The 14,528-nt window shown below is 35.6% G+C and overlaps 1 protein-coding gene across 4 annotated transcripts in view; it reads left to right on the forward strand.

Moving 5' to 3' along the window:
• The window catches only part of COL11A1 (collagen type XI alpha 1 chain), a 168,456-nt gene that overhangs the window by 97,324 nt on the left and 56,604 nt on the right, over nucleotides 1–14,528 (forward strand). For all 4 annotated transcript variants that reach the window (XM_031054761.2, XM_031054762.2, XM_031054760.2 and 1 more), the window contains 8 exons: nucleotides 1,395–1,448; nucleotides 4,431–4,484; nucleotides 6,560–6,604; nucleotides 6,724–6,777; nucleotides 6,873–6,917; nucleotides 9,372–9,425; nucleotides 10,270–10,323; nucleotides 14,399–14,452. In XM_031054761.2, the coding sequence (XP_030910621.1) occupies nucleotides 1,395–1,448; nucleotides 4,431–4,484; nucleotides 6,560–6,604; nucleotides 6,724–6,777; nucleotides 6,873–6,917; nucleotides 9,372–9,425; nucleotides 10,270–10,323; nucleotides 14,399–14,452 (414 nt within the window). The remainder of the gene's footprint in view (nucleotides 1–1,394; nucleotides 1,449–4,430; nucleotides 4,485–6,559; nucleotides 6,605–6,723; nucleotides 6,778–6,872; nucleotides 6,918–9,371; nucleotides 9,426–10,269; nucleotides 10,324–14,398; nucleotides 14,453–14,528) is intronic.

Raw genomic sequence — 14,528 nt, forward strand, 5'->3', positions numbered from 1 at the left:
TTTAAGGCAAAGATCCTACTCTTCGTAGTAATGAAAGTGCCAGAGTTGTCTCTTATTCGCTATTTTCAAGTGACCCCGTGATAAGAAAACTCTCTTGCCCAGATAGGTTGAAGGCTGGATTTGCTTAATAAAGGATATGCCAGATATGGTGCCAAAAAAATGAGGAACACATCAGAGAAGAGCTTATCAAAAAAGCCATCCATACCCTCATTCAAAACCTAGCAACCGGGCTTGCTTAATCATAAAATCAGGGACAAAACTTACACTGACTTTGGTGAGAGTTTGACACACTGTCATGCTGCAGAACATTCCATTTATTGTAATGTGTGCAGCTTGTTTCGGTTTCTCACAGAACTGGAAGCATTGTAGTATTTCCATAAATCAAAACATTCTTTAAAATGTCTGTTCCAGACACATGCACTTACATGAATATAATAATATACAACATCTTTATTCATGTGCTGCATTTTTAGGAATAAACATATGTCTTTGAGCAAATTCCTTTTCCCGTCCAGGTCTCTCCTTCCTCTTTATCTAAAGTTACTGCAGAGTACCATCTTATATTGGATAAACATATCTTATCCATTAAGATCTTCTCCAAAATGTGATAGTCTGAAGAATAAAAAAAAAAGACAAAGAGCTAAAAAGAAAAAGAAAGCAGAAAAGCCTATTAGCTGTGTAAAGCAAATAAGAAACCTTGTTCCAGTATTACCAAGAAGGTTCACACTTTTCTTTATGTGATATTTCAAAGACAAACTGCTTTTCCTTGCTTTTGAAAGTGGCAAACCATCACTCATCCTCTAGAGGTATGAAGAAAACATCTCAGTGGGGCAGGATACTGTATTTCATTTCTAGGTTGTTAACGTCAGTGTTGATCAGATTGCTCATCCTGTTGTCCTTTCTGAACATAGCAAGTTGATAATAGTTGTTGACAAATCTATTGTCAACAATAGTCAGTGGGGTATGGTTTATCAGTCTCAAATATTTTAAAACTATTCAAGAAAAAAATATATTCATCAAAAATCTGTGGAAAATGGAACAGCCATTGCACAGTATAAATTAAAAAGAATTTATTCTGTCTTAACCCTGTTAACACCGTGATTTCTTTGGAGAATATTAATAGTTTAATGACCTCAGCCTCATATCCCTGTGCAGCACTTCAAGGCAGAAAAGACACTTGGGTATTGATTTTGCTGAACTCATTCGTTGGAGAGGGAATTTTAAGTTTGGGGAGCTAAGTAAAGTGGTGTTTAATAGTAAAGATGATAAATTGAAATAATATTATATTCCATGGTATCATCACACTAAGTTGTGGGAAAAAAATATTTTCTATAGAAGTTTGATGAACAACTGAGTAGGATAAAATAAAATCTAATACTGCCTTCTTATTTCAGGGTAAGCTTGGTGTACCCGGATTGCCAGGGTATCCAGGAAGACAAGGTCCAAAGGTGAGCTGTAAATGAGCTGTGTATCTTGTGCTTTGACATTAGTCACAAGAGCAGCTATTTTATTTGTGGTTCGGGAAACAGGTTGTGGGCATCAAAGCAAGGGCCATTTTTTCACATTTTCTTTCTTGACAATCATAGTAAAATCTTTAAAAACATTGGATTCCCTAAGGCAAGCTCTTTAAGGAGCACTGTCTTTCCTGTTAACTAGACTGCCTTCAAACCTTTGCCAGCCTCTCATGAGTTGTGTTTTTGTGCGAACATCAGACTGGTGTGCATTAAACAACAGTTTGAAAACAAAGGAACTGCTGATATGCCTGAAAGAGAGCAAAGCACTCTTTTGACCACTAAATGGATGCTGATATTGATGGGAATGGTACAAGGTTTCCATTTACTGGAATTACTGCTTCCTCCATAGAATAAGCCACATTTCTTTGAATCATAATTTACGATTTTCATCACGGTTTCCTTTCGCTTAGGTTAAAACAAACATGACAAAACCCAGCCCTTAGTTGAATTATATGCCTACATTATCCTTAGCTATTTTTTTTCTGTTTTGATTGCAATAGAAAACCATCTAGGTGGCTTCTGGTTTAAATAAAGGCTTATATTTTGAATATATTTTCATGAAACGTATTTTGAGGAAGGTCATCCTAACACAGCTTTAGTCAATGGGCATGCTAAATGAATTGCAAGCTCTCTTTTCTGTGATTAACAAGAAAGAAAAAAAATGAATAATAGCATAATTCTGTAGACATTTCCCAGTGTAGTGGATGTCATCAGGGAAAGACTGGATCTCCGGATGGTCTCCAAGATTCACATAGGGAAGTATCACAACTAAAAGAATTCTTTGCCCCTTCTACACAACTGAACAATGCAAGTGCAGCAAAATGTTCACTTTACTTTGGGATCTATTTTTACTTTCAAAGTTGAAATTACAGCTGGCTAAGCAGTGTTTTTCTGACTCTGGCCTGTACGTTGGCCCTTTTCAGTCAAGTGTTGTTTGAAGAATATCCATTGAACACAGCTGTCTATGGAAAGTATTCATGGAAACAAAGACCCTTGAGAGACACGTTTTCTTGCTTCTCTTTTGTAACTCAGATGTCTGAGATTTTAGTCACTCTGTTCTTTAAAAGTGTCTTGAAAAGTCTGAGATCAAAGAGGTTTTACATTATTCAGTTCTAAGAGCAAAAATGATGTAACACTTCAAATAAAAGTTGATTGATTCTTTTTTCAGCAAGGAATTGATCAAGAATTTCATTACATTAAATTTTTACCACATTAAAATTGAAAATAGTTCTCAAGCTATGTTAACCGTTTGCTCTTCTACTTTGTTGCTTAAACATCCAAGAACGAGTAATGACAGCTACAGTACATCAACTCTTGTTGAGACTTGTTTGGAAACTCACAGTCCAGTTTAAATTAACATAAGGGAGAGAAAAAAAAAAGAAGCAGGGGAAAACATATTAGCTGTGTAAAGCAAATACAAAACCTTGCCGCAGTATTGTCAAGAAGGTTTACACCATTCTTTTTGTTATTTATTTAATTTTCATGATTTTCCTTCTCAGGCTTGTTCTCTAGAGAACTGCTGTTATCTGTTAATTTTCACTGTTTCTCTTGTCTAGTCCCTCTTGACTAACACAATTACAAAAAGTACTGTACATATATTTACAACCAGGTTATGCTTATTCATGGCTGATCATTAGAATTTGTTATTTTCCTCTGGTCTTTCCATTATAAAGAATATGCCTGTGTTTCATAGAGCAGAATTTTCAGTTTCATTCACATTTTAAGTTATAACTGGTGAAGAATTAAAAAGAACAAAAGTAAGGAAATCTCTTCCTTTTCTCACACTATTAAATATCAGTCAGAGTTTTGCTTGAAGTAGTTTCAGTCAAGTTGTACTGCCCCTAAGTCATTAATGGACAATTGAAATGATAGTGGGAAATGAGATTCATGAAGGAGAAAATATAAATAAGAAAAAGAAAAAACCTAAAGAAATAAACAAACAAACAAAAAGTTGATGCTTTAAAGAAGAGCATCAAGAAATTATATTTGAAGTTTTTGTTATATTAATTTAATTTGCCACATATAGCAATAGGAAGCTGCACAGATATAAATTCATTATCACAACATGGAGTCTGGCCAGTAGTTCTAGTGATGGACCAAACCAAACACTGCTTTGATTTTCATCTCCAGTCACTTAAAAGTATATTTTATCAAGTCTGTCACTTCTTTGACTCCAAGTCCTTAATGACAGATTAACACCTTGGCAGGTAACAAGTCTGCTGTCCCATGAGACCTGCGTACCTGAAATAAAGAAAATAATATTGTTTGGATTAGACTGGGCAGTTAGTGGAAGAAGAGGGGATAAAAAAGGAGGAGGAGTAATGCCTGGAAGTAGTTTCAAGTCAGATAATCTCCTCATAAATCCTGATTATGAAATTATCATACAAGCACATGTACAAATTGCATGTCTCAGTTAAATTAAGCTAGCCAGAGATCAGCTTACAGTGACTAAACCACATGAAGTAATTTATAGCTCAGTAATGTGAATAGAGGATCACACCACTGTTCAGATGTTGCAGCCTTACAATTATTTTGAATTAAGCTAATTTGTAAAAGAATTATTTTACTGTGAGGTGAAGCCTTTCTTTTTTTTTTTGTTCCTCTTCATTATGATCAAGATATTTCTAATGGCTGTTACTGTATTTTTTCTTAATGGTGCAGATTTAATTAATAGTTTATTGTCTCATAAGATGACAAATAACGCTTATTGTATACATTGATTTTTTTAATGCATTCTGGACTTGAGGCATTATGGTAAGTTAATTTATAGCTATTCATCAGAGCCATCACACTTGTAAGTTTGACATGTACAATGTACATGAGTCTGGAGATGTGTTTTTCATAGAAATTTAATGTTGGCTATGCTACTGTTTTGCTGTTGATACGCTCTGATATTTGCATTGATTTCTTACATAGGGCTCAACTGGTTTCCCAGGATTTCCAGGTGCCAGTGGAGAGAAAGGCGCAAGGGTATGATAATTCATGCTTGCATGATAATTAACTTTTGGAACTCACTGAAAGTGAAAGATACAATCAAAAAGTCTGTAAAGAACTATGAAAACAGGCTTTTCATACTTAAGATGAACCCTACAGCTACATAAAACAGAGACATACTGAGATACTAAATCTCAGTCTTTATGATATTAATCTAAATATAAAGGAATACAGACACTTTTTTGTTGCCTATGCTACCATAATTATACATTTGGAAAGAAAAAAAAGAAATCTCCTTTGCTGAAGCCTGTTTCTTGACAGTATAGCTGCATGAGTTGGCAAAGACTGTTTTCCTGTATCCCATGAATTATTCTGCTACCATGCAATTTACCTTCAAGGAACTTCAGTTTGTATTTTATAAGAATTCTGATTAGCCACAAGCTTTTTTATAGGCAGAGCTTCAAAAATGCAAATTATACCAGACAAGATGAAGAATATGTACTATTACATACATTTAAAACATATCATGACAGCTTTTGCTGCTTTGTTTACTTGGAGCAGGTAAGGGAGAATCAGTTATGCATGTTCTTCAAACTATAAAAATGAAATGTAAGTTAGAAAAAGGTCACTGTGCTGCTGCCTCTATAGCTTAATTGACCATAGCAGAATATGTTGTTAGAAAGGTGATGAGATTAAGAACATAGTCAGTTTTCATAGATGATAGTAACTTAAAGAGAAACTGAAATAATTTATATCGTTGTTCCTAGGAATATATTTTAGTTTGGAGCACAAAACAAGAAGAAATTGAGATAAAATGTATGAAATCCAGTTGCATATGCATTGCTTATGTATGGTTTAAATTGTTCTTGTATTAATTTAGTTAAGATAAAGATACGTTGTTATGGACAGACACAAGCAATAAATCAATATTCATTTCATCCTTGTTGGGAAAAATGAGACATGACTGTTAATAAAGATACCAGATTGGAAAACAAAGCAAAACAATATCAAAGAGCAGACTTCAAATAATAAAAATGTGATTATATTGATTCGTTATCAGGCCTTTATAAAGCTTTCAATTCAGCTAGGGTACTAACCACATAATTAGTAGAATTTAACTACATGTATACTTACATGCAGTAAGTATAGCTAACATAAGTAGTAAGTATAAGCTGCTCATCAATGATAAAATAATTCCATAATGAGAATCAGGTGTTATTATTAATCTTGCTTAAAGGGTATCATTGCGTTTTATGCTGTCACGCTTAGCAGTACTAGGAAGGACACTAATTGTCCCTGAGAAGTTCACAAGCTGTGTAGCATTTTAAGAACAGCACATAATATTAATTTTTATAAGTGTAGTAAAATCAATAGAAACCCTCCCTGCACACACACACATGAAAACCCTCAAGAAAACTGGTGTGTGCATTTAATCATTTTCAAATAAAAGCAAGCTTTATGCTAACACATCTACACTGATTTTCTGTTGCTGTCATATTTACTTCAGAGATCAGAAAGTAGAAGTCACTAAGTTCCTTCTTCTGTCCAGGGAATACTCTCTTGAATTTTAAGCTTCTTTACATTAGAATGCACAGCAATACTAATGTGGAATGTAAGGAAAGAAATGTGTTGGATATGATTAAGAGATATATTGAAGCAAAAAAATTAAGGGCTGGTATTCTTGCAAGCTCTGTATCTCTGTACAAGTTCTGTATCTCTGTGCAGAATTCTGGTAGGTATTATAGTCCCTATTTCAATTATAAAAAAAAGAGAGGCTTGCCCCTTATTTTCTCCATGGATCTGTCCATCTTTAGGGGACTCTGCTTGCTGCGAGCCATCTTTATTACTATTTAAACATAGTTCAAACTGTTTTAATGACAGAATCTGTCATTAAATTTAGTACATTTAGCTACAAGTCTCAGTGAACTCAGAAAGATAATCTTTTTTATAGAGGACCATGAGTCTGTAAATTGAAATTCAAAGTAGATACTTAAAATAACATTTAACCCTAAGGAAGTTGCACTTTGCCTCCACTTCAGTAAGAAAAAAAAACCCTTTATTTCACAAATACAGTGTCTGCTAAGATGATTTCCCTGAACTTTTCTGTACAGGGTTTACATGGCAAACCAGGCCCCAGAGGACAGCGAGGACCAACAGTATGTATTTTCACTTTGCTTTCCAATATTAATTGCCTCCACTAAACTGTGAAGAATTATTCTGATTTGATGATAGTATCCAATATTTATCATTAAGTGCATCTCTGTTAAATTGCCAGGGTCCAAGAGGCTCAAGAGGTCCCAGGGGTCCCACTGGCAAACCAGGTCCTAAGGTAATTGTCAAGCACCCTGTATAGATTGGCTGCAGGCTGTTTATTTTAAATAAAATAGAGGGCCAATCTTTGAACATGTTGTCTTTCCTTTCTAGGGTACTTCAGGCAATGATGGTCCTCCTGGCCCACCAGGTGAAAGGGTATGTGAAAACTATTTATATACATGTTGTTGTTTTCCACTAACTAGGAGTGTGATTTGAGGAGGGGATGTTGTTTTATTTTTAGTTCTCCCTCACATGTCTTTGCCCTTCTTTGACCAGAGTAGCCAGAAGTAACAAAACAATTAAAATGATGCTTTTCAGAAAGCTATGAGCTGAAGTCTGCTGAAAGCTTTTTCCATCTGTAGCTCAGTTTTGTACATACAGGACACAGAGAATACATGTGCACTTTCTATTTATACCCATGCATTTCATATATATCCATGCAAATTTCAGTTGTACTTACCAGCTTCTGCTCTTACGAATGCCCCATTTGCTGCAGCTTGTTTATGGAATTTGCAGACAACTCAGGCCACCTCCAGAAGCTTCTTTGTTGAAGCACCTGATCTTTTTCTGTTCTGATCAGCTGAGAATTCCCTTCAACCTAATTTCTGCATGCTTGAGAAATCTTACTGTGCTTACTAAAATAAAATTTTCTGCTTGCTAGTATCTTACCAGTCAGTAACCAAATCCAGTATACAGTCGGCTCAATGCATAGCAGTATATAGAAAAACAGTATTAATAAATCAGATTTGTAATAGCAGCACTTGAAAACCAACTCCAGCTAGTTTAAGAGGATATGCTTTCTGACACAGTATTTTGTAAAGCTTAAGAGACTTTTCTTCTGTAGTCTTGTTTCATTAAAGTGCTAACCTATTTCGTGTAGAGAATCTATAAATACTTCCTCAGCACCCACCCCCAAGTTCCAGTGGATAAGTCTTACTCTTCAGGAGGCACCTCCTTTTGCATTTTCCCCTGCTCCATAATGTCACTGTGTTACACTATTTCCTTGCTGAATGTGTGCACACTTGGTGTAAAAATACTGGCAGAACAACAGCAAAGTGGTTTTGCTAGAATGACTAAGCAAACTGAAAAAGGAAAAATTACTATAGGACCAGACCACATTGTTTGTGTTGTTTACTGGAGATAAGGACATCCATGCCACTAATGATAATAAGAGCATGCCATGAGTGTGTTCTGGAAATCTCAAATTTTCACTCTGTGTGTCTGCAGAAAAAAAAAAATTTAGGTTAATTTTGTGTTGTTTCTCCTTAGCAGTTGTGAGTAATAATAAAAAAATTTTTCACTTACTAAAAACCTTTCATGCTTTTACCTCCTTTATTCCTGAAGCAGAATGTTGCTTAACTATCCAAGAGACCTGGTTAGTGATCAGGACAGTGATTCCTGGAGTAAGGAGGAGAAATAGTGTAGAATGGAAGAGAAGTTGAGAACTGGAAGACTGGACTGTAGCCAGTATATATGGAAGGTAACACTCCAAGGGATGCTGCAGCGAGAAGTTGAAGTACCTTTATATCAAGCAAAAGACAATGTGGAACATGGACAGCAGGATGAAGTAGAAAGTTTGGGTGAAACAGGAGGGATGTGACAAGCAGAAAGAGACACAGGGGCAGGAAACTGGGATTCAAAAGAAGAATGAGTTAACTAGGATGCTGGATGTAAAGAACTAGGCATAGTCCAAGAAAGGAACTATAGGTTGCTTTACACTGTGGAGGAATATCACAGGTACTCTACCAGAAGGTCAGTTTCAGAGGCTCATGAAGGGAGGAGTTTGTGATGGCTCTAAGAGGTTATGAGGTAGCGAAATTGTGTGGAGACTGAAAACAGTGAGCAGATCAATCTAAGATGAAGGCATCCCCGGAGAGGAATTGATTAGATCAAAGAGATGAAGAACCTCAAAGCACCACATCTCATATCACTTGTTTAATATAAGTGTGAGGTATTTATTTGCTTCCCAGTAGGGGTGTCAGCCAAAAAATAGAACACTCATTTCTACTCCACTGAGACTATTTCTGGTACCAGATATGTAAGTATTAAATAATCCATACCCTGAAAATGGAATTTGATGACAAAAAAGAAAATGTAATTTTGGTAACATTCTGGTAGTGTTCTAGTGTTTTTTCTCACTTTTTCCTCACTTTATCTGTCGGTCCAGTGACTTGAAATCTGCAAGCCATATTGTGAATAAAAAAATGCAGATCTTTTCCTTAAAAAGCTTCAAGATGTGAGGATCAGTACAGTTGGAATTTATGAGAAAAAAGGTGCAACTAACAGTAAAACATAGAAAACAATGTTTTTTACTCACAGTTGATTTCTACTCTATTATGCACAGTTTCAGGGGTCAGATGCAGAAATATATTATATAAGCATTTCTATTTTTCCTTCCTGCATTCCTCTACAGTGAATGTCTATGTGAATTGTTGCTATCAGTATTTATCTCACAGTGGAGCTGAGGCTTTACTTACAACCAGACATTATCTACAGAGTTCATAAATTTTATAACTGAAGTGCATATATTTTATCATCTAAGCAAACTTTTTAATCCAGTGTCATAAAAGCCTGATTAAAACTTCCCTTGTTTTGTTACATTTATACTAGGGACCACAAGGGCCTCAAGGACCTGTTGGATTCCCTGGACCAAAGGGACCTCCAGTAAGTATCTTTTTAATGAACTATGTGCAAAAGTAGGAGCATTATTTTTCTTTCAGTGTTTCTGAAGTGAATATTTGAAGATTTATCTAAGGGATGGTTGTATAGATTACAAATATGCTTATTGAGCTATAGAGCTAACACAAGAAGTCACATACTCAAAATGATCATGGATACAGCATGTATTACATTCAGCATACTGTATTAAACTGCAACTCTTGTATGTCGATGCCAATATCCAGATGACAGACTGAGATTAGGTGAATAGTACTTTGCTGGTGTATCTTTACTTTCAACAATGGATAAATTGAGGAAAAAAATTGAAGAGGAAAGAGACATTCATTAGTAGTAGAAACATACAGAAGTAATAGTACATTTGAGCTGCAGCTTAGATTAGTTATGCTGGTCTTCCAGTATGTTTCTGCTCATGTAGGGTAAGCACAAAAGCATCAAACTACCTGGGATTTTTTTTTTACCCTTGCGTTTTTTTATTTGTATGTTCATTGCCAAAACTGGAATTTCAGCAAATACTCTTGTCGTGCTTAGTCTTGTGTTAACTGAGTCATGAAGCAAAGGAAAATGGAAGTTTAGGTTCTTCCCACGATTTCTGAATTTGCCGAAATCCATTTTGAACATGCATGTATCAAGGAGGACACAAAGAAAATGTATGATTAAAATTATAGTTAGCTGATATAGGAGCAGTTGAGCTGTACTGAAGACTAGCCTAGAAAAAAAAACAAAAACAAAAAACAAAACCAAGATCAGAGGTTCTTACAGCTAATTCCATGCTTTTTTTTTTCTGAATTAAGGATGGGTAAGAAATGATTTATGTATCCTACAATTTCAGGGTCCACCTGGAAAAGACGGTTTGCCTGGGCATCCAGGGCAGCGGGGTGAAACTGTAAGTGAATCTACTCTACTGTGTTAGTGTTTTAAACCTCTAAAGGTCATGACTGTGTGATCAAAACTAAAGAAACAGAGCCAATAGAGAAAAGGGGAAGAGGAAGGGACTGTAGTTTTCTTATGGTTGGTAGGTTAGGCATGACATAACTTTGTTTTAGTTTCCATGCTACAAGAGTGAGCTTATTTTTTGCTATGCTTGGTTGGGAACATCATGATGAACTTAAATAGTCAATAAAAGTCAAATAAATGAATACTGAAATCTCAATTTTAATAAAGATTTGTCAGGTAATTACTATATGGTACTTTTCTCACTGAATGCTGTGTAACATAAATCATAAAGTAACAAAAATGCTTATCAGCTGTAAGCAGCTAGAAGACTGAAAAGCTAACACCTTTGGAAATTAGGATCAGGAATGATTCAACCTCTGAAAAAAACTTCAATTTTGAAACTATATCTTATGTAATCCCCTTAAGAATCACAATGAGGAAATTCTGGCATCAACATGAAAAGATTTACATGTAACAGTTTTAATGGAATTATTTAAAAAGACCCTCTACTTCCATAATGCCAAAACCTTGCTCATATAGTATTGAAATCAAATACACTTCTTACTTGGTTTTTTCAGCACTGGAGAAGCCATAAATGAATTTAGAGATAAATTTTCTCAACACGTTGACTGTGTTTTGGGTTCTAACTTCACTGGAAATCTGTTAGTGACTGCTGCATCATTTTCACTGCTGGAGGGGGAGAACAGAGCTTGCAGTAACACACCATGCAGAAAAACTATGTTTTCTTATGCATTGTAATGCTTTTCTATGTGTGAGAGAATCATTATTGACTACTTCTTTCTTCTTTTTCTTTGAAGTAATGTAAAGACTAGTCTTGTGTATCATAAAAATTAATTTGAATCATTCTTTAAAACGCAGCTCAAAATTGTTCTTTAGTCTGATAAGAAAAAGTAGTTACTATTTTCCCTTTATTCTTACTTATTTGAACATGAGCCAGTAATGTGCCATTATGGCAAAGAATGCTACTAGTATCCTGGGCTGCAGGAGGGTGATCTTTCCCTTCTGTTCAGCCCTGGTGGGGCCAAGAGTCCAGATCTGGACTTCTCAAGAGAAGAGAGAGAAAGCTATTGGAGAGAAGCCAGCAAAGGGCCACTATGATGATTAAGGGACTACAGCATCTCTCCTATGAGTGTAGACTGATGGAGCTGGGGCTTTTTAGCCTAGCGAAGGCCCAGATCAAATCTTACCAAAGTATATAAAACCTGAAGGGAGAAGAAGATGGAAGTAGGCTCTTTTCAACAGTGCCCAGTGACAGCCCAAGAGGCCATGGGAATAAACTGAAACACAGAAGGTTCCATCTGAAATAGTAAACACTTTTTTCACTGTGTGGGTGACTGAGCATTGGAACAGATTGCCAAGAGAGGTTGGAAATATTCCTGGGCAGCCAACTCTAAGTGGCCCTACTTGAACAGGACAGTTGGACAAATGATTTCTGGAGGTCATTTCCAACCTCAACTGTTCTATGATTCGATGATTTCTTGGTTTCATTTATGACTAGAAAAGAAAGATGCAACATGTAAGGGAACTATGGACTCTTCTACTGTGTGATGTTTGGACCAGGTCCCTCTGGTTTTAATCAATACCACAGTTCTCTAATTTTGTATCTCCTTTGGCTTTAGTAGGGTTAGACTGATAATAAACTTGAGTGCAAATTCATAAATGCATTAAATAAAATGCAGCTTTTCATTAGCATTGTTTTCTGACCTGTGTATATATATACTTGGCCCAGAATTATTTAAAAAGTATTTATCCCCCCTTGGGTTCTCAACTAAATGAGAAAACCAGATTAAAAAAAAGAAAAAGTAGACTTATTGATTTTTTTTTATATGAACATTTTCATGTCAGATTTTAAAGAAATGTATAAATCAGAAAGCTTTCACCCAAGGTCTTAAGAATTCTGTTTCTTAGTTAGGCGTATGTCTCATTAAAGTTTAGTGGTGCATGTGAGCCTTAGAGCAATAAGGGAATTAGGCTAAAAGACATAGTCAAGCTTAACAAATTAGAAAGTCAGATTCCCAGATTGCACTCTGTAGCTTGCTTATGGAATAATAAGCATATGCTGACATCAACTGAGGTAAGTATTAGTGGAGAACAGGCTACAGCTATTTCCCTCAGTAAACCATATGCACTTTGAAGAACTGCCATTGTTTGCTAAAATTCTAGACATAGGAACAATACTAGCATGATAAATAATTTGGAATATAAATGTAGGAATAAACTAGATACTGAAAACCTGTATTAAGCTAGTTCGTCCTTAGAAGTGTCTCTCAATTTCAGTGATACCAATCTCAGTCTGGCAGGAGGCATCAGCTGCAGAGATTATTAGATGGTCTGGTGTTACATGAAGTGTTTCATGTCTGTGAAAGGATATAATAGAAATATACTAGCTGTTTCATCTACTGGAATTAATCGAGGACCTTCTTCTTGCTACAGTAAACTCAATTTATCTTTCCAGAAAATAACAAAAGAAGAGACTTAATTTGGCACTTAAAAACACCTGCATGAGACATTCATGTAAATTTTTTAATGCTAAATAGTTTAGATGAACCCATGAGATGTTCAGGTCATCTTAAATATTTGCTGCTGAAATCTCCCTTACTTATTACTACTTTTACAAATCTGAATCTGTAGGTGTAATAAGCTAATTAGGTGACGTAAGAGAAAGCAGAGTACTAAAACCATCCTTAACATCAAGAATCATTGAATGTACTTTAAAGTATCAATTCATTATGCAAATCTGGAAATAGCAGATCTTCTCAAGATACTTTCAGGACATGAGTAATACTCAACATTCCTTTGTCTTTCCTTACAGCAGGCTTCAGAAGAAGCTTTGACTGAGTAAAAGAAGGGACACAAGAATGATTCCATCTGTATTGGTTCTGATTTTCAGCCATTAGAGCAAAGGGGTGCTTTTGTATTTGTTTTTAGTTTGGATCATTTCAGAGGTCTGAGAGAGAGTGCCTAAAACAGTTATTTGCCAGACTGAACCAGGATAACATCTGGCTAGCAGCAAGAGGAGAATCAGATTGAGTCAGGTTAGAAAAAGCTTAAACCACATCTGGTGTAATGGGGCAGCTGTCATTGAGACTGTCCGAGAGGATTGCTGAGCAGGGCCCAGAAGGAATATGGGCCAGATGACACCTTTTGTTACATAGGTGAGCAGAGTAGGAGGCAGATAGTCTGTTAGGTACGATATACTCTATGGAACCCCAGCAGTGAATGCACTCTCCTAACTTGATGCAGCAACACACTTCCAATATTTAAAAGAAATAATTTAGCATGTTTCAAAGATACACTAAACAGTATTATCAAGTGAGGTAGTCACTCAGCTTATTGACAAGTTTTGGACTGAAGTCAGGAGCCACTGATGAGAAAATACAAATTCTGTAAAATTTGCCACTGTGGTGAAAAACTCCCCAAAATATTACATTTCTCCTCTGTGCTTCCCAGTTACTGTCATAATATCAATTTCTCATTAACTTGATTCTTTTATGTGGCACTCATGCTGTGTTTTTTGCCATATCTCTATAATCATCTTCCCTGGATCTCTGTTTCTTTTCATTTTCTTTCTGTCTAACCTCCCCTTTATCTTTAACGCCTCTTCAATTTAATCCACCATCTGTGTCTTTCCTTAAAAAGCATTTGTATGTCTGGCTTTATGACTCATAATGTGTATATGTACAAATGGATTTTCAGCTGTCTTTTAGCTGCATCATTTATGCATTCAGAATCAACTCATCAAGTTCACATATAGATATTTGTAAAATTGACTGGATTTTTTACTGTTGTGTCACCTCAGAGAGATTCAAACTGATAGAGATAAGAAAGATTAATCAATGTTTCACTTCAAAAAATACATAAGAACAAATAATTTCTCATTCTTATGTCCTGAAGAGAAGGATTGTGTAATGTGGAATTTCTCTTTTTCCTCTTCAACATAGACAAGAATTATTCTCTTCCATATCTTGTCCTTGGTAACGTAGTATTTTGTAATTATTTCACAGGGTTTTCAAGGAAAAACTGGTCCTCCTGGTCCTGGTGGTGTTGTTGGCCCTCAGGTACATCATTCAATTTCATAGTAACTTCATAAGTCCAATGTTTAATGGTGATATTATGGCTAAGGCAGTTGCTACT

Source organism: Melopsittacus undulatus, chromosome 6 (assembly GCF_012275295.1).
Source record: "Melopsittacus undulatus isolate bMelUnd1 chromosome 6, bMelUnd1.mat.Z, whole genome shotgun sequence".
Lineage (NCBI taxonomy): Eukaryota > Metazoa > Chordata > Aves > Psittaciformes > Psittaculidae > Melopsittacus > Melopsittacus undulatus.